General features: G+C 44.4%; 1 protein-coding gene across 3 annotated transcripts in view; it reads left to right on the top strand.

The window, feature by feature from the left end:
* AFF2 (AF4/FMR2 family member 2) overlaps positions 1 to 8985 on the top strand; it is a 524595-nt gene extending 515610 nt beyond the window's left edge. For all 3 annotated transcript variants that reach the window (XM_019540274.1, XM_019540273.1, XM_019540272.1), the window contains 2 exons: positions 3035 to 3249; positions 8685 to 8985. In XM_019540274.1, coding sequence (XP_019395819.1) covers positions 3035 to 3249; positions 8685 to 8806 — 337 coding nt within the window. In that variant the 3' untranslated portion in view covers positions 8807 to 8985. The remainder of the gene's footprint in view (positions 1 to 3034; positions 3250 to 8684) is intronic.
* The last annotated feature ends 16103 nt before the right edge of the window (positions 8986 to 25088 follow it).

Below are 25088 nucleotides of genomic sequence, written 5' to 3'. Positions count from 1 at the left end.
TATCTATCTTTCAAAATATCTATCTATCTAGCTTCAGTATGCCTGAGCACGGGGATGGAGCATGCTTCTCCAGGGCACGAGGACGTATGTCCTTTTTGCTGCCATCCCAGTGCTACCTGTGCAAGGGCAGACAAAGCTTCTTCCTTCACCTCCTTCCCCATTTTTACTTAACATCCAGCCAAATCCAAATCATGCCTATCAGACCATTCTGTTTCAGGTGATTCATGAGCAGAAAGGTCCAAAGACCCAAACCCACGATCACTCGAGTCAAGGGGAAAGAAATGTATTGCCTTCAGCAGGCTTTGAATCAGGCCCTAAGTAAACACCAAATAAAAATTAACAAGTTGTGCTTGTCCGTGTAGGAGGGACTCATTTTTACCTGGCAACTGGAGACGAGCATAACACCCCTATATGAGGTGCTACCCCAGGGTCTTTGATGTGTACCTATATGCTGGCTCAGACCAATCCAAGTGGGAGCTTATTAAACACAGCTAGGGTTAGCAGATGAAAGGGAACATTTCCAGCATTTCAGAGACTTCAGAAAGGAAAGCTGTCCTTCGAGTGTGCGTTTCTCGGAGCTGGGACCTTCCTGAAATACTTAAAAAGCCCCCAAGTATTGGACGCTGCCAAAATCAATATGCCCAGGCCGAACAGCAAATCAGGCTGACAGGGTTAAGGCCACCGGTTTAGATGCACGCAAGGGAGTGATGTGGCCAGCACCGCTTCCAGCTTTTGGCTTCCCAGCCATAACAACCAAGTTCCCACGTGCAGCTGAGCCGACTGGGGGAAGTTATCAGTGTGAGTCCAGGACAAGGCTTGAACCATGTGCCTGTTGAGCCACTGCAAGATCCCTTGACATGATGCCCAGCTCTCGGGTAGCTGTCACTTCCCATTTGACACTGAAGCTAGCTCCGGAGATACGTAGGCAAAAGTGCATCTGCTGTATAAGAGCCTGTTTCTTCCTTTTATTCCAAGACAGAAGCTCACTGCACGTAATAGCAATTAAGAAGAGGCAGGCAGGTATCACTGTATGTTCACATGCTTCTGTGCTGCTCCCTGGGGGCTCTGATCTTAGGCAGGTCTTTCTCTTACGCTCAGTTCAAATGAATCAGGAGCCCGCCAGAGCTGTTATGATCAGCCTTAAAACTCCTTTGTCACCCAGATTGTTGAATCCAAAGCCATGAAAACCTCCGCCTGGCTTACTGGAAATTCAGGCCACGTTGGCTGACAGCATTGTCAACCTCTGCAAAGTTGGCCTGAATTCCAAGCTGGCAATGAAACAACTTTTGCCTGGTTTCATTACAGAAGTTTTTTCCCACCTCTAGCTGCAATAAGCGCAAGATAGAGAGATTTAATAGACTCACCACCGTAATAATGGCAGTGCGCCTTTCCCTGCACAACAGGGTAAATCCAATGAACAGCACACTTTATTTGGCACAAGTGCGTCAGCTTGTAAGTGGCTCTAGCAAAACACTCTCGGTCCCCTTGGATACTACATGATTGTTAACTGCTCCCAGACCTAATCAAGTAGAGTTCAGATCTTCTGCACGTTACAAAAACACTGCGGTGGTGTCAAATCACCAGTATGTTTGGAGACTCAGAAATAAAACATTCCTGCTGCAGGATATACTTTGATAGAACATATCAGCTGGGTCAACAGCTACTAACAGCCGAAGCGATGGGGAGCATTGTTTCCGTGGGGCAGATCTAGGGGACCCCGTTGCTGAGAGTGCAGCTGGAGAAGCACGCTGGGCTACTTCCATTCCATTTAGAAAATGCAGTATAATGAATGCTGCTCTTCAACTCTTTGCCCCATGCTTGTGGCCCTCTGGCTCCAGACCTGCATAGCAGCTAGCCAGTGCGGGAGATGTAATGTGTTTGCCTCGCATCCCTGTGCCCACACACAAGCGGAGGGTGAAGGCTGTGTCTCTCTCTTTCCCTGCTTTGCCTTTACAGGACTGATCCAGCATCTGTTAAAGCCAGTCTGAGTCTTTCCATTGAGTTCCCCAAGTGTTGGATCTGGCCTCTAATGAAGCCAAGCACGAGCAGAGCGATCTCTATAGCACTCCCCCCAGCTGGAGCAACAATAGCTGCCTGCCTGGGGGGAACAGGATGTGAACCCCTCTCCCAGCGCAGGGTCTGGCACCTTTCCTCCATTCTGGGTGCCAGAAGCAGTTTAGCACTGGCTTTGAAGTGCACTGTGTGGCCATGCCGTGCATTTGCTTAGGGAAGTGGTTCCAAATGGGGGCGAGAGGGGAGAGTTTTGGACCCCTTCATCTTGTTCACAGAAACCAGTTTTCAAAGAGAATAGCTGCGAGGGAGCATTCAGCGCCATGCGGCTCTCAACATGTGCGATTGCAGTGGGTGACCTCCTTGCTGCCTGTAGCTGCAGGTGATTCCTAATTGTCGGTGTTAGAATTAAAAGAAAATCTATATTAGAACATTAGTGCTGCACTAAGTAGCTAACTTAAAACACTGCTCTTTATAAAGCACTGTGCAGATGAACTGTTGGCAATTAGAAACAAATCTCCATAGCAAGTCTTAAAGAATCCTATAGAGATATTCATAATCCTACAGTACCCCGAGCTCCTAATACTGCTCTGCAGGGTGCTCTTAAGAATTGCACTTTGCTTATTGTGGTGACTGTATTTGTAGCAAACTGTCATTGTGGTTTCCACAAAATGCTTTGATAATAAGCCAATATTGCACATTGAGTGTTTTCTAACTACCATAGCAGCTTCTGGCAGCAGGTAGAAAAATCATTACAGCTATGAGATACTTCTTTCTCTGAAAGATTGCTATATTTTTATGATAGATTTTTTTTTTTTTTTTTAAATAACAGGTTCATTTGTACGGAGAATTAAATCCCTTTTTATTTTCAATCAGCCGCAGTTTATAACCTCTCCTCTCTTGTAAAACAGGAGCTCATAACTGCACATCTTCTCTGGACTGGGTGCAGATTTGATTTTAAGTGTGTTCAGGAGAGAGATGAAATTATATGGGAGCGGGAGTAATTTGCCTTTCGTTCTTGCAGGAGCACAGAAACTCCATCTCCCATGTCTCTCAGCCCATCCCCAGCCAGTTCTGGTGGGAGCAGCACAGGCCCCGCTGGGTCGTCCTCAGCAGGAACCATCACCATCCCCCAGCGCATCCACCATATGGCTGCCAGCCACGTCAACATCACCAACAACGTATTGCGGAGTTACGAGCACTGGGACATGGCCGACAAGCTGACTAAAGAGAACAAAGGTGCCTTGTTCACTTCCTGCTTTTCCGGAGTTTGATAAATGATTTGTGTGTGTGTGTGTTTAGTTTTCATGGGGGAACTGAACCCAGGACCACCTGAGCTAAGAGTATAACCTCTCCAGCATGAACCATCAGACTCCAAATCCACCTGCTGGCAAGTGTAGAAAACTCATCTCTTCTTTTTTAGCAAGCACAGAGGGAGGGCATGTAGCACGCACTGAACAGTGGGTTAGGAGAGCAGCTGGCAACTAATTTAACAAAGATGAGCCCCAAGTGATGACTGCCTTTGCGTCTGCACATTTATTCCCGGTTTCAGCCTCTCGTGAAGTACGGAAGTTATTTTCCAACTCCAGTTGTCATCCCGCTTAAGGCTATTAAAATGCTTGCTGAGGTAATAGGTGAATGTTGTTAGATGTTACAATTATGCAGTGAGACTGATTTTAACATAGGCGTGGGAAAATGGTGACTTTAGCTTGCCAGCAATCGGCCTATGATTCAATTTATTTATTCATAACAACATAGCATAAGTTTTTACCATGGCTGACTCAGAGAAATGTTGGCAAGCAGTTCTTGGCTGGTCTATATTGACTGTAACGGAGGTGAACGGATGTGATTAAAGGTCAGATTTGGCTCACTGCTTGCAAGCCATTGACCGTCTCTATGATGATGCTATCTGTCAACTTCAGTCTTGCTTCTACCAAATTATTGGCAAAGCTGCCTTTGTTTTCAGTTAAACAGTGTTGGGTTCAGGATCTGGTCTTTGTCTTGGATCATAATGAGATCCCATAAAGCTGAGTGTGCAAATTGATCCTATTCGCATTCAAGTCAATAGCAAATTTCCTCTGGTTTTTGTGAGACTGAAATCAAGTCTTCGGAGTGTTTGATATTTGAATGCTAGCTAGCGCGGGCTTGTTCCTGAATCAGGGACAGCAATTGTAAATGGCACATCAAACGCCTCCCAACTATCTCAAGTCTTATTACACATTGGATAAATTAACCATCGTGTTATAGGTTTTCTTTTTTCCCCATAATCACATCCATTGTCACACTGCATTTAAGTATTCCTTTTCAAATGTACTGCAGAATTTTGCGGTGCTAATGCAGAAGGATGCTCTGATAGGAGAATGAGATGGCGATAATCTTGTAATTAGCTCTGTGTGTTGTGGAGTTGTTAAATGTTCTGCTTGATATTGAATCAAAATAGCTCAGGCATCCAGCCAAAAGACAGAATATGTACCCAGCAAGTGCTGTTATCAGTCCCGGAGCCAGTTAGGGAAAAAAGCTGCCGAGTCTCATTCTGCATTTCTTTGCCCCACGCTCTTTGTTCTTGCTTTAGTCTGCATTCAGATGAGCCCAGATCTACAAAGCATGATATGTGTAGTCCACGTTTATATGAGGAGACACATGGACATTAGTGGGGCTTGTTGCATGTATGTAGGCGATTCATGCGAGCAAGAGATTTAATTCAATCCCCATTCTTGCATTATACCCCTTTTTCACAGTTTGTAGCCTTGTTGCAGTGGCTTGTAGTGTTTTTACTTAAGTGTTGGAAACCATGCGAGAGAGAACTCAGGTTTTCCTGCGCTCTGTAGTAGTGTGTCCGTCTTTTGATTCTGGTCCAAGGAACATATTTTCTAATTCAATATTAGCTTTAAAGCACGCGCTTGAGCACTGTTAAATGGTATCTTGAAAAAAAATGTATTGGGTAGCAGAAAAAGATAATGCACCGCATTACACTGGAAACAACGTCCATGTGGTGGGACTAATTACCCTGTCACTCACTGGAGCCAATTAGCATGCCTAAACAGATACGGCTGCACTGCTTCTAGATCAAGAGGCAACTCTTGATCTAGATCTGCTTCTGGATCTGTGCTTGAGGGCACTGCTCCAGAGCCCCAGCTGGATGACTCCATGATTGAATTCTCAGCATCAGGAGGGGGTTAGGACACGCTGGGCCCTTCCAGTTTAAAAACAGAAAAAGGGGAGACACCCATAGCAAACTCCAGGGACACTTTCCGTCAAGCTGAATTACTTCGTCCCTGCCCCAGCTCTCATCCTGTTTCTGGTGGGTCCTTCACAGGGCAGGTTGCCAGCTGCACTGTCAAACTCTCAGCTGACAGTTCTGGAATCAGATGTTTTTAATCTTAAGTATATGCCCTTTTAAATCCTTTGCAGTATTTTTCCCCAGGTGGTGGAAGCTCATCATATCTATTTAGGGCTGCTTGGTACAGGAAATTTCAGCCTAATGTTCTCTCAGATACAGGTTTAATTAGTTGTTTCGGTGTTTGTGGCATCCTAGATAAATGTTTTCGGACTGGGAAACTGCAATTAGGCTTTAAGTAAAGTTTGTGACATTTGAAGCAATTATTATTATTTATTGGAACGTAGAATTAAATCACTGGAGCACCAGCAAGGCTGGGTTATTTCACTCCTAATTCTATTGATTTCACATGGGAGACGAAAAAAACATAGGACGGAAGATTAAAGAACCTGCTAGTTGCTGTTTCTTGACATGACTGGTGCGATCCCTCAGCTTTTCTCATGTTTGCCTTAAGCCATATCACTTTATGCTGTGATACAGTCGTATCTCACCAGCTGACCAGGGTCAGTCTGGGTCAGTGCTTGGAAAGAAGACCTCAAAGCAGCATTCAGATGCTGCAGGAAGCACTGGAGGTGATTCTGTAGCCAGCAGAACCATTGCCCGAGCTCAGTGTTAAGTGGCCCGAAGCTGAGACGGTAGCTGTGTTAGATGAGATGAGAACACAAGGTCTTGACCCCATCTTATTGTGATTATTACATACTCATTGTATGACTAGAGGCTCCCTACTGAGATCACAATCTCATTCTCTTAGGCAAGAGTCCCATACTGAGAGAAGCTTGAAGAGCTCATGGTCTTCACCGACAAGACAGACAATAGATGCCAGAGCAGACTGGGGGGAAATCCAGACCCACTGAAGTCCATGCAAGGATTCCCTTTGACTTTGATAGGGTCAGGATTTCATCCAGGGATTTGCAAGGTCACAGAAAAAAGCTGGCTTCTCCCTGCCTGTTGCCCCTTTCTTGGGATAAGAGGTATCTTGGCCTCCTACATGCAATTACAGATTGCCAGTAAGCCCACTTTGACGTTTTTGGATGAGAGGAGAGCAGAGCAGTGACAGCCTTTGTACGACATTTCTTACTTTCTTCTCAGCACGGTATTGCTCTGTCTAGTCCTCCTGTCTCCTTCATGAAAAAGTGCCTCTTGCCTTCTACTCCTCCACTTCCCATCTCCTGAGTGCCTTCATCCTGCCACACTCCCCTGCCTTTCATTGTCCGTGGCCCCACAATTACCAAAGCCATTTAGGTATAGTGCACTGGTTCTTGACAGCTGTTGGTCATGGATCCTGGTGCTGGCATTGCAACCCAACCTCCGGCTGACTCACAACTCCTCATGATCCCACGTCCTTCCAAGCCCTTTTGCAGTAACTGAATTTCTCTGGGAGGGGTGAGCTGCCTCGGTTGGGAGCTGCGATCTAAGAAGTGGCTGTGGCTCAACCTTCTCCTTTCTTAGTTCTTTCCTCTACTGCTGCTGAAGCAGGAATTGTTTGGAGCTGAACCAGTGAAGGGGGCTGTGACCCCCCCAGAAAAGCAACTTCTGTAGCCTCAACTGTGGCCCCTAGTGACCAGGAGAAAATACTGCATGGCAGTCACTGCTCATTCCTAGCTGTTTAAGTTGTACACCTATCAAACTAGGACTCTGATAATCTTTGCTTTTCTGCCTTGTGAACTGAGCCAAAACAAGAGCATTGGCAAACACCTGTAGCAATACCCTGATGAACTTCCAGCCTAAGTCAGTACATGCGGTCTGTCGAAAGTGTCAATCCGCGGTTTCAGCGACGCCGGCTGTTCTTCCCCTCCTGCCTTATAAACAACATAATGTTACTGGTTAGTAAGTGCTACGGTCTGACTCCAGAGGTGACTGCATTTCAGCAATGTGCACAGTGTATTTGAGATGCCCCAGCAGAAAATCAAGATACAACTGCATTATATAATATTTAAGACAAAAATTGGTAGCTTGTAATATAATGTTTTCATCTGCATTTATTACACAGTTTATATTACTGGGTGATATATAATAGCCTGTTTACAACATGTTTCAGTTTTCTTTGCTTAAATATTGTAATGTGATAACATCCCAGGGGAACACATTGTTAGTGTGCCAAAATACAATATTCTTATTTGACTATCTATGGCCACTTGTAGAAAAAACGGGGGGTTACTTCACTTTAAATTGAAGTGGTGGCTTTTTAAAAACACCACTTCAATTAGGGTGAAGTAAACCCCCGTGACGTGTACACCCGTGTCTTACCTGCCTCTCCGGCAGCAGGGAGGGGAGGATGAGCTCCCAGGAGGCGGAGCAGTCCCTGGGCAGTGGGGAGGGGCTGGTGCTTCCCTCCACGGCAGCAGAGCCCCCTTGCACACATCCAGCTCGGTCAGTCCCAGGGGGCACTGCAGCCATGGGGGGAAGGACTGGGTCCCTGCCCAACTCATGCAGGCAGACAGTCTCTGGGCAGGGGCGGAAATCAGGCTCGCCGCTTTTTTTTTTTCAAATCCTTCAGTGGAGTCTGCTTTCCCAGGTTGCTGCCAGGCTGCCTGCATGGGCAGCCTGCACAGGCCCTGCACTGGACAGAGCCCGGTGCTTCACTCCGTGGCTGTAGGGCAGCAAACTAAAGCTCCTTGGAGGTGTTTTAGTTTGCTGCATCCCAAAGTCATTTAAGGCGCATTAGACTGCCAAATGTGCTGGAATTAATGCGCAATATGCTGCCAACGCACGCCAACACCAGCATCATTAAAGCAATGCAAAAGCATTTAACCCGCTTTAAAATGCCATGCACGCATGCCCCTCATTTCATCTAAATACGAACTGTGGCATTCTAAGGCCAAGTCCTTTTTTTTTTTTTTTTTTTGTATTATTCCACTTAATCCAGTGTCTGTCCATATGGACTGTGGAAGAGCTTGCATGATGGGTTACTAGATGTATATCATTTAACAGTAAGAATAATTCACCATTGGAATAACTTACCTAGCAACATGGTAGAATCTCCAGTATTTACAGTCTCTAAGACAAGACTGGTTATCTTTCTAAAATATATATTAATGCTCAAACAGAAGCAGTGGGCTTGACACTGGCATTACTGGGGGAGCTTTTGAGGGCTTATACTATGAGGGCTTATACTATGCAGGAGGGCTTATACTATGCAGGAGGTCAGACTAGGTGACCATAACAGTCTTTCCTGGCTTTTAAGTCTGTAGAGGGTGGTAATTTAAGAGTTGCTCTTGAAATCACTCACTCAGAGTTATGCACTTTAAAAGCTCACTAATAGCTTGGTAGCCAGGTTGTGGTTAACGTATTTTTGCACAGTTACCCAAAACAATGACTCCCCTTTCCTGTGTTGCAGAATTCTTTGTAGACCTGGACTCGGTGATGGGACCGTTAACGCAGCACAGCAGTATGACCAACCTGGTGCGTTATGTTCGACAAGGACTTCACTGGCTCCGCACTGAGGCGCACTTGTTGTAGTGACTGCCGCCCGACTCATAACATCCCCATCGTTCTACCTCTACCAGCGCACAGACGATCACTGGTGGAACTCCACTCATTTATGGAACTTTATTCATGTAACTTCATTTTTATTGCCTTTTTTGATATCCTATCTATTGGAAGTAGAAGTCATCATAAATGGAACTTATGACTGAAGAGCAGTATGTGTTGTACCATCTAATCATTTTCAACAGTTTTCTATGCCTTGCGTCTCCTGGATCCTGCCATCCTTATGTGCTTTATGGAATGGTACATCCCCTGCAGTATTGTTTTAAGTCCACACTGCCTTCAAGTAAAAACAAAAAAGCACTTTGAGAAGATATGGATTCCTGAGAAATAGTACAAAACGTCTTAAACATTTTAGGGTATATACAAAAACCCCTTCTGATACAAATTGGTAGAAGTTATAGCTATTCACTCAAAATTGTCCTCCAAACTTGAACCAAGCTGTACACTGGTTAGTTCTGGCATCATTACCTGACACAGTTCACTGCTAAAATGTCATACTATCTGTAGGCCTGGTCTCTAAAAAATAACTTTAAACTTCTTACAGGTAAGAAAGTAGTGTAAGATCACCAAAGGTGTTAGGAGGTAACAGATTGGAACAATGCCTCGCTAAAGAAAGACGCCACTCTATGCAAGGAGGTTTTGATATTTCATTCGAACTTTATTGTTGGCTTAAGTAGGCAGCAGAATGCAGTTTTTAAGCAATTTCAAGCATTAGATTTCATAGTCTCTGTCGCCATCCATGTACTAAATCTGTGACTTTTCTTTCCATTGTACTGTTTGATCTCAAACAAATGTTCATCCCATACTTTCCTTGGCAAAACAATCTCCTCTTGCATAGTGACTCAGCAAAAGCACATTTTAACAGGAGCGCTACACTCTAAATGTTGATCTTGTATGTAAAATGCATTAATAAGTGTATTGTAGACTCCAGATGAGATTCACTAGAAATGTAACTAACTGGCTATTGTTGAGACATTTCTAATGCTGTGTGGCATTAATTTACGCCAGCTTGGTTGATTTCAGAGCATTAGAAGCAGACAGTGGGTATGTCTACATGTGCGCATTTACTGCGCAGCAACCGAAATTACTGCACAGTATGGGTACGCATCTATATGTGCATGCCCATACTGCACAGTAAATATGGTGACTTATACCGACTTAAGGAAAGATTTGATACCTGCATCATGCAGGTATCAAATTTACATCCGATTAGTTACTGCGCACTAATGCACGTATAGATGCCTTACTGTGCAGTAACACTATGTGTGTAAACTGATTTGGGACTAACCTTAATTCCTAGTCAGACCATACACAGCATTAATGCACTTTAATGCCTGCACATGTAGATGCCAGCCTGTTCCCACTTACTGCACAGTAAATTTAAGCCAGTGTAAATGCACGTCTAGACACACCCAGTGTTACCTTACTTTCTTGAAAAAAATAAAAAATTAAGGAAAATCATGAGATTTACCCCAAAGCAGCATAGCATATGCTTAATAACAGTACTTCAGTCTACCAGTTCTCCAAATTACCTCTTTTTTAAGCTCTTTTACTGTTTACCCATGCTGTTATATTTTGGACAATTCCTTTAGTGCACACATAATCATGAGACAATTCCAATAGCATTTTAAAGCAATCGTGAATAAATTAGACCATTTCACTCACTCTCTTTTTTTTCTTTATAAACTGCACTGTTCTTGTGGCGACACTGCAAGAAGCAATGGTGCATGAAATAAAACAAAATGAATTTATATCAATAATTCACACGACTTTAAATGGTCTTCTATCATTTTTGATGTAATGCCTGCATACCTTACCAAGCTGTAAATTTCATTCATATAAACAAAAAGAAATGGCAATGTAAATATCATCCTATGTCACATGTCACTGAAATAACCCAATATGCATATTAAATACCATCCAGACATTAGTTAATTGTAATTACCTTCTGATATATAATCCTTTATATCCTTTAATCTAGTGAGTTATTGGATTCCACTCACTGGGTTGTGACCAGATAAATAGAACAAATTTACATTTAAAAGGTTCAGCCTATTACAGTTTTTAAAGCAGGTCTTGCATATTTGCAATAAGAACAGTTTTCATGATCAGGCCTAGACCCATTGTATATTATTAGCTCCTATTAATAAGTACCTTTTAAAAATTCTGTAACTCACAGTTTCTTTCCCACAACTAGGTCTTGTCAGTGAAGCCAAAATGAGAAATACATCATTAGATAAATCATTCTGCTAGGGCAGTCTGTGAAGACATTTCCAGAACATGCACTTGCTGGATGACCCGACTACCCCTGTTCTTACAGTAGTCGATGTACCCTTATCTGTTTTTTGAGGGTTTCAGTAACATGACTGAAACATGAATCCAATAGCATTTATCACACTGATTCTGGCCCCTTTTGCTAATGAAAAAAAAGCCATGATAGCAAGAGCTATTCATCTGTTTCAAAGAAGGGGGATTTCAGAAAAACACTGCACTTTTACAATAGATTAGTCTGGTTGTTTCTGAGAACTCAACTGAAGTATTGATGGTCTGGTGGTGACCTAAGTTTTCCATTCTCTTTGCGAGGCCTGGCCAGTTGGATCGACTGATTGTTCTGTCTAATTAGGTGCATTATCCTCCCTTGTTAGTTTAATGTAGACTGAAACCCTAGACCACCATGAACTTATGAAGGATGGATACATCTTGAAATACAATCTTCAGAGACAAGACTGGTCAAAGAGTTAGCTACAGTCAGTATATTATATTTCCCTATTGCTAGTAGTAAATAGACTCCTATCTCAAAATGTACCCTATATATTTGCAAATCTTTTGCCTAGACAGCTTAAAGACTTAGCCCACCTGATTGTGCATCCCATGACTTAGATTGAAATGTATGCTGAATCAATGGCACGATTATAATAAGTCCAGCAGTCAAGCCTAGGATCACAAGCCAACTTCTATTTAGCGGTCTTGTTTCAAAAGCGGCTTAGAAGTAAATTAAATATGGAGAGTGAATTACCTTCTTATCCCTGGGGATGATGCTTCTTTTGGGTTAGTTATTAAGGATTATTGCACTTTTTACAGGCACTATATTCATCACATTTCAAATGCCAACGTGTCATCTTCGTGGAATAATTCTCCTCTTTAAACTATTATTTCAAGCAGAGTTAATTGAATGAGATTCTGAGGGGGAAAACATTTTGATCCCTGAGCAATCCGAATTGGACTTTTTTTTATCTAGCCCTTTCAGAATTGCTACCTGCAAACATTCAAAAATCATGAATCAGGCCCTAAAAAAAAAAAAAATCATGAGCTGGCCTTCAGAAAAACCCCATAGCTCTAGTTAATATTACTTTTGAGGATTCTTTTATTTGCCGTTTGTTTTCTTATCCCAGAGGCTGTGCTCAAGTCATGTCTTCGAGCTTTCCTTCATAATCATGGAAGTTACTTTTTTTAATGTCTCATGCAAATCTTCCGATTCCCGTGGCTGGGTTTTCAGACAGACACCAAATATGACGAGGCTCAGGATCAAACTACCAGGTCCGACTGCACTGCCCTCTCGGTCTGATGCTAAATTATGTTCCACAAATTTACAGCGATATCCAAGTTTTGTGGCTAAGGCTAATGGGCTAAAGGTGAACATTTTGGAGACCCATTAGTACAAGATAATAGTGTAGCACGTACTTGAGGAAGACCATTATGAACCACTTAATGTCAAGGGCTTCAGCTGGTCCTAAATAAAACTTATGAACTGATTCAGGAGGAATGCTTCCTCTGAGAGCAGATATCTCTAGCCACTGAAGGTCACCGCACTAGACGTTCTGGGGAGGAACGCGTGGGAGACCCGTGGTATGCCTCGTATGGTCCATGTTCCCTCAGTCACAAGTCTCTGAGGCAGAGCCTGTACTCCTGACTCAGACAGTCTCCCTTGGGGCTTTTTCAGGGGTTTTCACCTTTGTTTCTGGTTTAGCTTGTTGCTTAGTGTTGCTAGTGTTTGGGGACATTTGTCCTAACTTGTTTCTCTGTGTTTAATTTGGCTCGCAACTTGTTACATGGCCTTGGGACCTTTAATCACTTAATAATCTCCATGTGGAAATATCGATTGTTTTATTTATAGATGTCCTCATTTAAAAGATAGGATAGGTCTGCTGCCTCGGTGCATTTCTTTTAAAAGACTTAAGGTCAAGAACTTGGGTGCCTTCTTACGAAACAAAGTAATCAGTGTCCTATTTTAGGACATGAGAAGCTAAAGGTGGACCATTAGCGAAAATCAATTTCTATGGCACTTTTCAATTCACAGCTTTTTTTTTTCCTTCATTTCAGAGAATGTAACTACAATTGCTGAAAGGCTCTGTTATAAGAATAGGCTCTTCAGTGGATTAGGGCTTGAGTCCCAGTCTACATATTTACTTTGAGATGGAAGACAAGCTCATCCATAAACAGCACTGTAGTGGGTGTGTGCCTGTGGGTGTTGAGACAGTCAGTTTGCTGCCGGGCAGAAAGTTGATACGTGATACTTTCTAGCATAAAAAAGAGAGAGGGAGTGATGATGTTTTTATCAGGACATGAATGTGTTTGTTCTTCCGCAGTAGATGTGTGAGTTTGTGTGTGTCCAGAGAGAGAAAGAGATTCCCATTCATATTATCTGCAGCATCCTCTTGTCACAAGCACCAGTGCAAACAAACTGAACTGCCACAAAAAGTAATTCCATCTCTAAGGGTTCGTGCCTAACCCACTGAATGGCAAAACTGTTACAAGACGGTGGCAGGCTCCGTACAAGTACTCCATTAACCCCCCTAGGAAGTATTTGCCATTCGTGCTCCACCCATGACAGCTCAGTGTCCATCCGATGGACACTTTTAAAGATAACAAAAAATAAAATAAAATTGCACAAGAATAAAGTTATTTTGAACATACTACATTTGTAAAAAGTCCTCCTGCTTGCAGACTATGGAGCAGCTGTAGGCACAAAACTATTTGAATCCAAGGGCTAAAATGGTCCTCACAGATTCCAACATATTGGACCCAAGATCTGTGCAATAGTAGACCCTGCATCCATCCCCGCCCCTCACACTTTGTTCTGGAGACAGTAGCAGGCATGAATCCAGCTCAAAGCCACCCTCACTGCCCTTTGCTAATGGAACTATTCACCTCTTTGGCTTGCAGCTTGGGTGCTACTGTAGGTATGGAGATGGGAGCTATTTTGGCCCTGAAAGCCTAATCCTATAGGTGTTCTGTATGTAGAACAGGGGTGAGCAAAATGGCAGCTCCGGCCAGTGGCTGGAGTCCATTTCCCAGCAGCCCCTGCCCACGTGGCTAGAACCAGTTTCCATGGAGACCCCAGCAGCAGCTGCACTGATGGCACAAGGCCAGTGTTTCCATGGAGAATGGCCCCAGCAGCACTGGCAGAGCACTGGCAAGGTGCAGAGCTGCTCCAGAGTCAGGCTGGGATCTTGCAGCGGTGACGTGGTCCAGAGCCAGGGCAGAGCCACGACCTGCAGCCTGCATGCTCCAGGCAGGGCCATGGAGGCAGCGGGTCATGGCTCCGCCCCAGCTCCTTGCAGCGGTGACAGCATACTCCGGAGCCAGGGCAGAGCCACAATCCACTGCCTGCACGCCCCTGCCTGGAGCATGCAGGCTGCAGATCACCGCTCTGCCCTGGCTCTGGATCATGCTGTCACTGCCACACGATCCCAGCCCAGCTCCAAGGGCAGCTCCATACCCTGCCGCGTGCCCTGCAGGCAGAGATGGGGCTGGTGGGGGGAGCCTGGGGGAGCTGTAGCCCCCCGTAGTCATTCCTCCCAGAGTTGCCATTGCCCACCCCATACAGGCAGCAGCTGAGCTCACCCCACTCCCGCCCACAGCACAGCCCTCCCTTTGGCCCCCCACCAGGAAGAGTCTGGTGCTACTGCTGCCTGCCAGCACTGCTGGGGCCGGTCTCCATGGAAACCCTGGCCCCATGCTATCTCAGCGTGGCTGCTGCTGGGGTCTCCATGGAAACCAGCCCCAGCCACACAGGCAGGAGTTGCCAGGAAATGGGAGTCCACTGCCAGCTGGATCCGGCTCACAGGCCAGACTTTGCCTTCCCCTGATGTAGGAGCTCCATGCAATCCATTGTATCTAGAATTTCAGTGACCACATTGCAATGCTTTATGGGACAAATCCTGTTTGCTTACCTCTTGCTGAGTCCCACTCATGTCAGTGGCATCGATCCTGTGAGCCGGATGGATGGGACGTGCGTGTGAAATGGTCAGGGACTTTGATTCCACTGCCCTGTAAGCAGAGTGCCACTATATGTTGCTTCTCTTGGACCTGGTCCCACTCAGTCGCATCAGTTTGATTGGATTGGATTCTGTTGTATAGAATTACTCCTGATTTACGCAGCATAAGTTAGAGAGATGAGTTTAAGTGAGCAAACATTTAGGGAACGGTTCCTTATACAGTTCAGAATCAAGCGCTGCTCTAACCCTAGGGCAACTCTACAGTAACTCCGCTGTTTTCAGTGGAATTAATTGGGGGAGAGTCTGTGCCCTTTTCACACTGACGTAGAGCTGGTCTTCAGCTGAGCCCAGGTCTTGGCTCATGAGGCCTGATCCCCAGCTGAGTGAAGCCAATTATTTCAGTGGAATTGCACCCATTTGCATTTGGGCTGAGGCTGGGCGCCACAGAGTTCAGTGAAGTTTCTCTCGATTCACACTGCTCTCTGAGACAACTTGATCTGTGAACAAACCATCCATTTATTCAGCCTTTGCTCAGGTAAAGTAACTTTTGACTTCAGTGGGACATGGCTGGGAGTAAGAGTTTCAAGGACCTGATGCATTTATCCCAAAATTTTTCTGTTGAGTTAGATAGCTGTGTATATGACAGGGGTAAAGAAAAAGGTCCTTGGTTAGGTCTGCTGACATCAGTAGAGTTGACCCAATATGCACAGAGTGAGGATCTAACCCATGCACCCAAACTTTTTTTGTCCCAAATATATCTCTATGCAGATGAACTCCCAAAGCTTTATCGTAATGCCTCTTCTTTTCTGCCCAGGCAACTGAAACAATTCATGTACAGTAATCGGTATGGTAGGGGAATACTGTACTATGCAAAGTCATGGACTCTAGAGTACTTTGTAAAACTGCTTTAGACTGTGGGGTCTGGAAAAGTATCATCAGAAACAAGTAGCTCTTGCTGTCCTGCACTTACCTGATGTAGAGTAAATGTTCACTCTGCACTTCCAAACTGAGATTTTTACACACAGAGCGATTGAAAATTGTAGGGTTCTAAAAACTAGGGACCAGATCCTCTAGTGGCATTCATCAGTTCTTTGCCCATTGATGTCTGTGCTGATACCTGCTGAAATACTGGTCCCGTGTATCCTCAAACTGCGTTGTATGAACTAAAGCAGCTTTATAAGTATATAAACTCAAGCTCATTACTAACAGTTGAACATTTTGGATGAAGCATCCAAACTCCCTGCTAAAAGAGTTGGAGGGCAATTTTTGCCTGCTTTCTAGTCTTGCATATGTCCGCTTTGTAGCTAAAAAGCATTTTGCAATTTCATTTTCTCTAAGTTTAAATATTTCCTGGCATCAGCGTTAGCTTGCACAGAAAAACAGCATCTAAATTCCAATGCGTAATAAATGCTTTCAGTATAAAGATGGAAACTGCTACTCTTGCTCAGAGACATTGCAGAGGGTTGATGTGTATTTTCTAAGCCAAATGGTTTTTGTACTTTAAAAGTCATTGAAAATAAGTATTTGGGGCCCAGTTCTGTCTCTCTCACCCTGAATGTCTTCATCTAGTTTGTCTCATTGAAATCAGTGGGACTAACTACATGCAGAGTAAATTATGGCTCAGCATACAGATGGCAGAATTGGACACTAAATAAGTTACTTGGATGCAATCAGGAGTTTAATTTTAGCCATATGTGTCATGTGAGGACACTTAGAAACAATATGTACATTTTATCCAAGCTGACAGTCCCTGCAATTCCATAGGCTATTGTACATTTTATTCCTGTGTGTATTTGACATCTCTGGATTGCATATCTTCCACTAAATCTTAACTGTCCTCTTTCTTCCTTCCTTTCCTTTATTTTTTTTTAAGTCAATGCTCAAAAGGTCTAAGACGTGTCATTGCAAAGTGTGAGAACCGGTGTAGAGATCTGGCTATTTTTTGTTTTAATTTTGAGCTCTCCTTTAATCTGTGTTTTAAAATCACACTCCCATTCTTTTAAAGTTGCTTTCTGATTTCTGTCAGCCCAGACCCGTGACATGTTTATACCAGTAACCTCCGTAGTTACACTCGGCATCGGGCTCGTGCCACCTGGTGCAGAGTTACTCCAGGAATAAACCTCCGTGGTATTTTTGCAGTATATAGGGGTGGCCGTTTGTTGAATACACACTGACCTACTCCCCTTACCAACAGTGATGAAATGTTGTAATATCACCAACTGCAGCAGCTATCCTGGGATAACGGTTTGTCTGTTCACTCCAGATCCTGGTGTATTTTACAACAGTATAAAAACAGCTGTAAATCGCACTGGTGTAGGCCTGTTGTGTGTCCAGGCCCTGAAAAACGCAATATAATAACTAAAATACCAGGAAAAGTAATAATAGCAAACTAAAGGGATGTTTGCTCTTTTTAGTTGTCTTGTTTTATATCTAGCAGTGTTTGGAATAGTCTAGATAAATGTGTAGTCTCTCACTTACCGTCTCCAACTGTGGCAAAAGCTTTTGTTTTGTTTTTGTTTTTTGTGTAGAAAAATAACCAAAATATCGGGAACATTTATATATGCTTTCTTCTGGTTACTGGAAATAAAGATAATATGGTGACCTCATGGTCTTCCAACCAAAGTCGGATTTAATTTCTACATTGATGTGCAACTTAATTAGCCATTGAAATTAGATTGCAGTTTACTAACTACCCCTTTAGCTTGCATTCTTACTTTTTATTTACTATTGAAGTAGCCTTTTTGTGTGTGTGTATGCAAATATCATATCCATAATCACTGCAATTCCACAAGGTGTCTTTGTTCTGAACAAGCATGTTATTCTTGTAAAGTTTTAAGTATAAGTTAAGATGTTTTGTACAGACCAAGGTAACTGTTAAAATGTCAAGCAATTACTGAAATGTTGTATAGTTAAAGGTTTGATTTCTTTTGCTTTATATGTATAAAATTGTATCCTGCCTGTTTTGCTTTGTGTTTCCAATGTGTTGCACAATTATGCATTTTGTTTACATTTTGTTCCTTCTCAAAACAAACAAAAAAAAACCCCAGTAATACTTTATGTACAAACATTTTAAATGTACTTTTGTTGTTTTTAAACACAATGTCTCTGTATAAATAATATTGGTTGAACTGGTACTTTTGTGTCTCTCATAGAGGGATTAATTATACTGCCAGTGCATTTGAATTATTTAAAAAAAAGTAAAATAAAATTTTTATGAAAATGTAACCCATTTTATAGCTATAAATTATTCCGCATTCAGCTCGTTCTCATCCCAGGGTACAATCAGGATGTTATGATAAGTACCGTTTGTGGGAGAGTTGTCATCGGTTTTAATTTTTAACGATGCATTGGAGTCATTATGGAGAGCTAAAACAACTCAGCGTTGTGAGATTACAGTTTGCTGATGCCACTCAGGAGGTGATGAGATAAAGAGTTTGTCTCATTCCCCTAGCTGTCCCCATTCGCAAGAGGAGCATCAGATCTTTGCCCAACCCCTGCTAAACTGCTAAGAAGCCAATCTGCAAAGGAATAGCTTTCAGAATTGGCTGGCAACCAACCTATGACTTAAGCTAAAACCTGCTGGTCCCCTGCAGAGGGGGGCACTTCACAGAATCATAGAAAATGAGGGTTGGAAGGGATCTCAGGAGGTCACATCTAGCCCGACCCTCTGCTCAAAGCAGGACCAGCCCCAACTCCATCATCCCAGCCGAGGCTTAAACACCTCCAAGGATGGAGCTTCCACCGCCTCTCCGGGGAACCTGTTCCAGTGCTTTGCTACCCTCCTCATGAGAAAGTTTTTCCTAATATCTAACCTAACCCAAACTTCCCTTGCTGCAACTTGAAACCGTTGTTCCTTGTTCTGTCTTTTCATTCCAGCAACTCCCTGGGGCCTAACTGAAGACAGAACCAGAAACCCCGTGTTTTCCACCAACATCCCTAAGCAGCCACAATTCAGCGCCAAGAATACCAGCTCCAAAGAGATGAAAAGCTCTCAAAAGATGCCTCCCTGAAAACATGAAGTCTATGCCTAGTGCCAGAGCTGAGCACCTGCTGCAGGCCAATACAGGCAAAGCAAGGTGAGCGCAGCCACCCGGAAAAGAATTACAGAGCTAAGAAAAAATTCCGCAGTCCACCTGGTTTACGAGATCAACGTATCCGCTGAAAACACAGGCCGGATTCACCAGAATTGTCTGGTGCCTTTGCACCACCCTGGCAACATGAAGTAGGCGTCAAAGCAGCTTATCCAATCGGTTCAACTGGGTTATGGGTTTATCAGCTTCAGTGATCAGCTCAGTGCTGCCTGGGTATCCACACAGCATTGCTTAAACTCTGAAAGCCCTAGGCTAGCATTCGCTGGGCCTGAATTAAAAACCTAGGATGGATTTTCTGGAATGCCACTTGCTGAGCTATGCCAAAGCTGTGGTGGAAGATCCCAAAAAGGATTTTAGTGGTAGAGATAACTGTCTGTTGGATCATAAGTGGTGAGCGAACTGGGGAAGGAGCATCTATTGCTTCTTATCATCGACAAAAAAAACCCGCCAGCCATGATCAGTTTGGTCAGCTCAGAAACGAGCATAAGAACCAACTCTAGACTAGTCGGCTCATGTCATTCTCTGCATGTACAGACTTGTAATTGGCTGTGAAGTGCTCTGTAATACTTGCCTGTGAATGATGAATGACTCCACATAAACCTAAGTTGCATTTCATTGTTGGTACCAGTGCACAACTCTGGCTGGGAAGGCAAGGGCCCACTAAAAAATGCAGAAGTATTCAGCCAGCCGCTACCCACACGTAGCCTAGAGATAGCAACAGATTGTGGGCCCCATCCTGAATTGGTTCTGGGCCCCAGGGGGAGCTCAGTACCTAGTGCAACCTTTGTGTGCTGCTAAAGGAACCAAGGTACCTTCAATTAGTTTTGCATTCATTTCACCAGAATTAAGAGTGCCTCTCTGCTGGTGAAGAAAACCTGGCTTGTCTTAGTCTCATATTGTAGAGCCATCGTGTATCACTAGTGCACTCACAGGGACTGATCCTAATGTCTCCGATTTCAGGGCATTTTTGGTTGGGCCTACAATGTCCAAGGATAATTGAATTACTGCCGCTGCATTGAAAATGACATTTAGGCAAATTGTCATTGCCCACGGCCAACTAGAGTGTGTCTAATTAATCAGGGGCCTTGTCCTGAGGGCTGCGGAGCGTCCAAATTCCCATTGCCTCCAACGACAGCGATGGATGTGCCACTGTGCCAGCAGTGTTGTACTTTGGTACAGTTTGGCGCTTGCAGCTGGGCCCCCCACACACGTGCTGCAGACATTCCCCGAGGGCCAATTCCTGGTTCGCCCAAGTGCCACTTAAGTTTCCAACTCTACCTCCATGTCATTTCATGCAGGTTTTAAACCCTATTTCCACCCACATAAAGCTGCTTTTGAGTTTTCAAGCATGCTTAGAAGGCTTTGCACTGGTTGTATGTGCTCTGTGTTGGAGCAGGATCTCCCAGCAAGGTGTGCAATTGTGTGCCGGTCTCTGAAAATGTGGGCAAAGTATACAACTGCTGCCCGGTGAAGCAGAAGGGCCCGTCCACCTTTGAATGGAACAAGAAACCCAAGTCATAGGCAGCACAGAGGGGGCTTGAACCTGCACAGTTTATTCCTAACAGTGTGCCAACAACTAGGAACTGGCCAGGGCGGCCTCCGGCCTCCCTCTTAAAACAGTCCCACTGGGCAGCCGTAAGGGGAATGCAGGCAGGGATGGGAAGAAAGGCAACCAGAGTATGGTTCAGACACTGATCTAACTCGCGAACGCCCTGGATTCTGTGCCTTACCCCTGCAGCTCAGGTACAGGCTGTTCTAGGAGCAGTTATCCATTTTATCCCATGACTATCAAATGCAAGAATATACAGTGCCTTTTCACTACATGTGTAAAGCCCAGACCTCTTTTCTGCTAGGATAGCATCCAGACCACTGAGCAACATTGTACTACGGCCTATTCATAGTCTATCATTTCTTTCCTTCTCGACTGCCATGCAAACCAGATCCAAGTGGAAAGCTGGACGGTTTTGTGGGCCTGGTGACTGCAGGCATTTGCTGGGAGTGCAAGGTCAAACCCCAGTGGGGCACCCTGAGCAAGTGCCCTAACCAAGGCTCTTGGGCCAAAAGTTGGGAGGGTTGCCCTCCTCTTCTGTCACAGTGGCTAATCATTGTTCCTCCTTAACCGCACATGTTGCCAAACACGCCTACTCCACCAGCAAGCACATGCAGTCATGATGGGGCCATCTAAGCATGCTCAACAGGGTATGTGCAGCTGCACAGGTGAAAATAGGATTTCAAATCTGCATGAGTGACAGCCAAAAAATACCACTTGTGGATGCAGTGGCTACACTTAGATGCAGGTACAGGAGTTAGACATGCAAAAGTGAAGTAGGATTTAACCCTTAGGGGCTTTGGAAGTGTGGGCTGGGCCTAACGCACCCTGGCTGCCTATGCACGTGCTCATTGGGATTCTAATTAAAATGCATTGGTGCAGACTCTATTAATCGAGTCTGCTCCAGACTCCAATTAGAAAGCACCAGCATTGCTGCAGCGTCAGGTGTATTAAGTCCCTGTGCATTTTTAAATGGCTGCAGGACACTTTATCTAAACCTTGTCAAAGGACGGTTAGATAAAGCATCCCATAGCCATTTTTAAACACACAGGGGCTTAATACACATGACGGTGAAGTGTTTTAATTAGAGTGGCTGCCCAGGAACCTCTCTGATTAAAATGCCTCCCCCCCTACCTCCAAGCACATGTATAGGCAACCCCTAAGTTCAAACCCAGCTTAGGGATAGATTGTCAGTGAAACCTCAGGCAAGACATTCACCCACTCATGCAAAATGAGAACCCCACATTTCTACTCCACAGGGCTAACATGAAGCTAAAAGCCACGCGTGAGGTGCTCCAGTGGACAGAGGCATAACTCGCTATTTCGGCAGAGGTGGCCAAGCTCTTTTCACCCTGATAGTTGTTCTTGCTACCTGGGTTCCCCGGTAGCTACCATTTTGGTGCCCCTCCTCCCCCAAATCAGCATCAGGAGCTGGTGCCCTGCTGAATCCATCCTAAGCACACTACTAGGAAGTAGCTAAAGGCTAGCTATGTTGTTAGACAGAATGAGATGCCATAATTGTTTTTCAGCCAACAAAGAAGGCTTATCTGTACACACAAAGTAGAGGAGTTACACTTGTGACAATTTTGGCCCATTGCAGGAGGCTAGTAAAGCCAGTCGCAGCTAGTAAGGTGTGAGCTAGAGGCAGAGCTGCCAGTGTAAGGCACATGGCACTAGTTGCTCACCCTGAAGGGCCCATCCTCTCCTTTCATTAACCCAAGGAGCTGGTGCATAGAAAGCATTCCCTAAGTCATCTCACTAATGTGCGACTATCCTCAGTCCCCTTTGAGAAGGCTCAAAAAGAAAATATGACTGTGTTAGAGCCAGGCAGTAGAGAGAAATTTCCCTTAGTCGCATTTCAAAGTCCCTTTAAATATCTTTTTATCCTTTTGATTAAAAAGGAACGTGTGTATGGGGATTTTTCAGTGCTGTTCCCCCCATACTGTGCTTATGACGTTGGAAGGACATTACTGTGGCTAATGTAAATGTGTCAAGCACACAAACCGTATGTGATGCTAATGTTAAATAGATGCTCGAGGTCATATAAGAAAGGTCCCAGTTGAAAACTTGTAAGTCAGGTCTGCAGACTGTCCTCCTCTCCCAGTTATGGGTCTCATCTGCCTAGGGGATGTCACAAAGCCACCCAGATGGTACTAAGGGAAGGACCTACTAGCTTAGAAGGAGAATTAGGTTGAGAAAGAAGGCAAAATGTCCTAATGCCTTTTCCCACCTCCTGAAATCCCTGGAAAGTTCTGGCAGTAATTGTCCCATTCATTTTTCCATCTCATTCTACATCTTTGCTAGGAGCCGTTCCCCTCTTCTTCCTGCACTCATCTCAGATTTGGGTGGGCAACTGGCTTGGGATCAGCTTTGACATTTCAGGATCTATATTCTGCTATAAAGGTTCAAGGTTTGAGCCTAGATTCACCTGCAGCTGGTGATTTTTTTTCCCCCGTGGGGTGAGGATGTTGGCTGCAAAGCAGTGTTTGAGTTAATTGCCAGTTTGAAATATTTCAAACTTTCGAATTTTTTTTTTAAAGCAGAAATATTCTGGGGTAAAAATAATGATAGTTCTTCCCCATGTTTGTTTCCTTACCCAGTACCCAGTTCTGTGGCACTCAGATTGGCATTGAAAAGCACAAGAGAAAGTGCTTCCTCTTGCGGCGTCACAAAAATCTGAATTCAGTGTTGGAGCATCCGTTAACGCCCAGTCCTTTCTAGCTTTCCACCCATTTATCCTATAGCCATTGTTGACTATGGCCAAATACTTCTCAGGCAGATCCTTAAAACTATGGAAGTTAAAGGGGTTTACTCTGCATTTCAAGCAAAATTCACCCCTTGCTATGTGCCAGCCAAAATGTCGGTGAATACAAGAAATGCCACTTATGCACTCCATTTGGGCTAAAGTGAGAGACCAAGTGCCCCCCGCCCCTGGGGGGAATTTGATTTCTGTTACGATAGTGCAAGGAAGACAGTCTGCACCAGGTTTTAGCAACTCTATATTCTCTGCCTGTCAAGCAGGAACTAAATAAAAAGGCTCTTATTGTGCTTCAAGCCATTCATTTAACAGCAATCACCTATGTGTTCAGGATGTGCTGGCAGGGAATTATCTGCAATGGGAAGCTGCTTGCCAATGAGTGTTATAAAAGCTTGTTGGCTTTAGCTGTACCTAAAAACAGATGCACATCAATCAGCTAAGTGTAACAATCAGACCCAGGATGCCTTCACCGGTGTGGGTGCTGAGTAACCGCCACCCCCATGCAGCAACCTCACTCCATATGGATGAGAAGCAAAGGAAATGGTTTCGCTTATCACCTCCAGAGCCGAACTGCTAGAAATGTTCTGCTTCAGCACAAGTGGTGCATGGGGACCTGCCCAGGTCTTGGGCAGATGGGTAAGTTTGAGCCATAACACCATTGTGAGGGAAGGTCAGCTGGGCACTCCCGCTAAAAGTCTCTACCACTGAAATGTTTGAAAGCTGGATACAAAGAGTTTTGGCTGGTCCATAAAAGCCAGCGTTGATCAACTTTAACAAAAGCCATACCTCTTCACCTATTTCCTGACTGCACAGTTGGACCACATCATGGGAAAAGTGTTACCTCAATAGAAAGAAGCCAGTGCCTAACCACGCTTGCTACCACACTGCAGGATCCCTCCGAGCATCTGAGATAGACTCGTTCTCATCAGTTGAGACGTCAGTAGGCAAAGAGCATGCAGTTCCTTGCTCCCTGCAATGTTAGGCAAACCTCAAGCAACTGCATGGATCTGAACTTCAGTGCGAGATGGAGAATGGGTCCTAAGCTGACAACGCAGCAGATGGAGCAGGTTTCGAAGCAGGTTTCTTCAGGCGGTTGGAGCTGGAGCACGCCGCTCTTCCAGCGCCAGGAGAAGTGCACTCTCCTACCCCTCTATAAGCAAGCTGGTGCTTCCCCTCGCTCGCCGGTTCCTGGAATAGTCAGGAGAGAATTTTGTGTTGATAAGGGCTTTGTTTCTATATAAGGTATTATGGAAAAATAATTGAAATGATAAAGTTAAAAAAAAATCCTCAGCCTTGTCAAAATGAAGTGCTTTACTAACACTGTTCTTTTATTTCCCAAGCTGTTTGATTCACCATTTTTATTTCACAAGGAATTTTTACTTTTTCCTTCTGACTTGGGTCAACGAGAAATAAAATGGCGGCAATTCCCTTAGAGCAGATATTCAGCTCTTCCTTGGTTCCTTGGGCCCTGATGATGTCATCAAGCTGGGTTTTTTTCAGTTCTTTCTCTAAATATTCCTTCTATCTCCACCCCCTTACCCAGTTCCTTCACAGCGTCTTCGTTTCCTCATCTACCTCTTCTTTCTGCATCCTTGCCTCCTCCTTCCCTCTCTCTCTTTCAGTGCCTGTTCCTTTT

Source organism: Crocodylus porosus, unplaced genomic scaffold (genome assembly GCF_001723895.1).
Source record: "Crocodylus porosus isolate Cpor-Errol unplaced genomic scaffold, CroPor_comp1, whole genome shotgun sequence".
NCBI lineage: Eukaryota > Metazoa > Chordata > Crocodylia > Crocodylidae > Crocodylus > Crocodylus porosus.
This window is presented reverse-complemented; position numbering and strand designations above follow the sequence as displayed.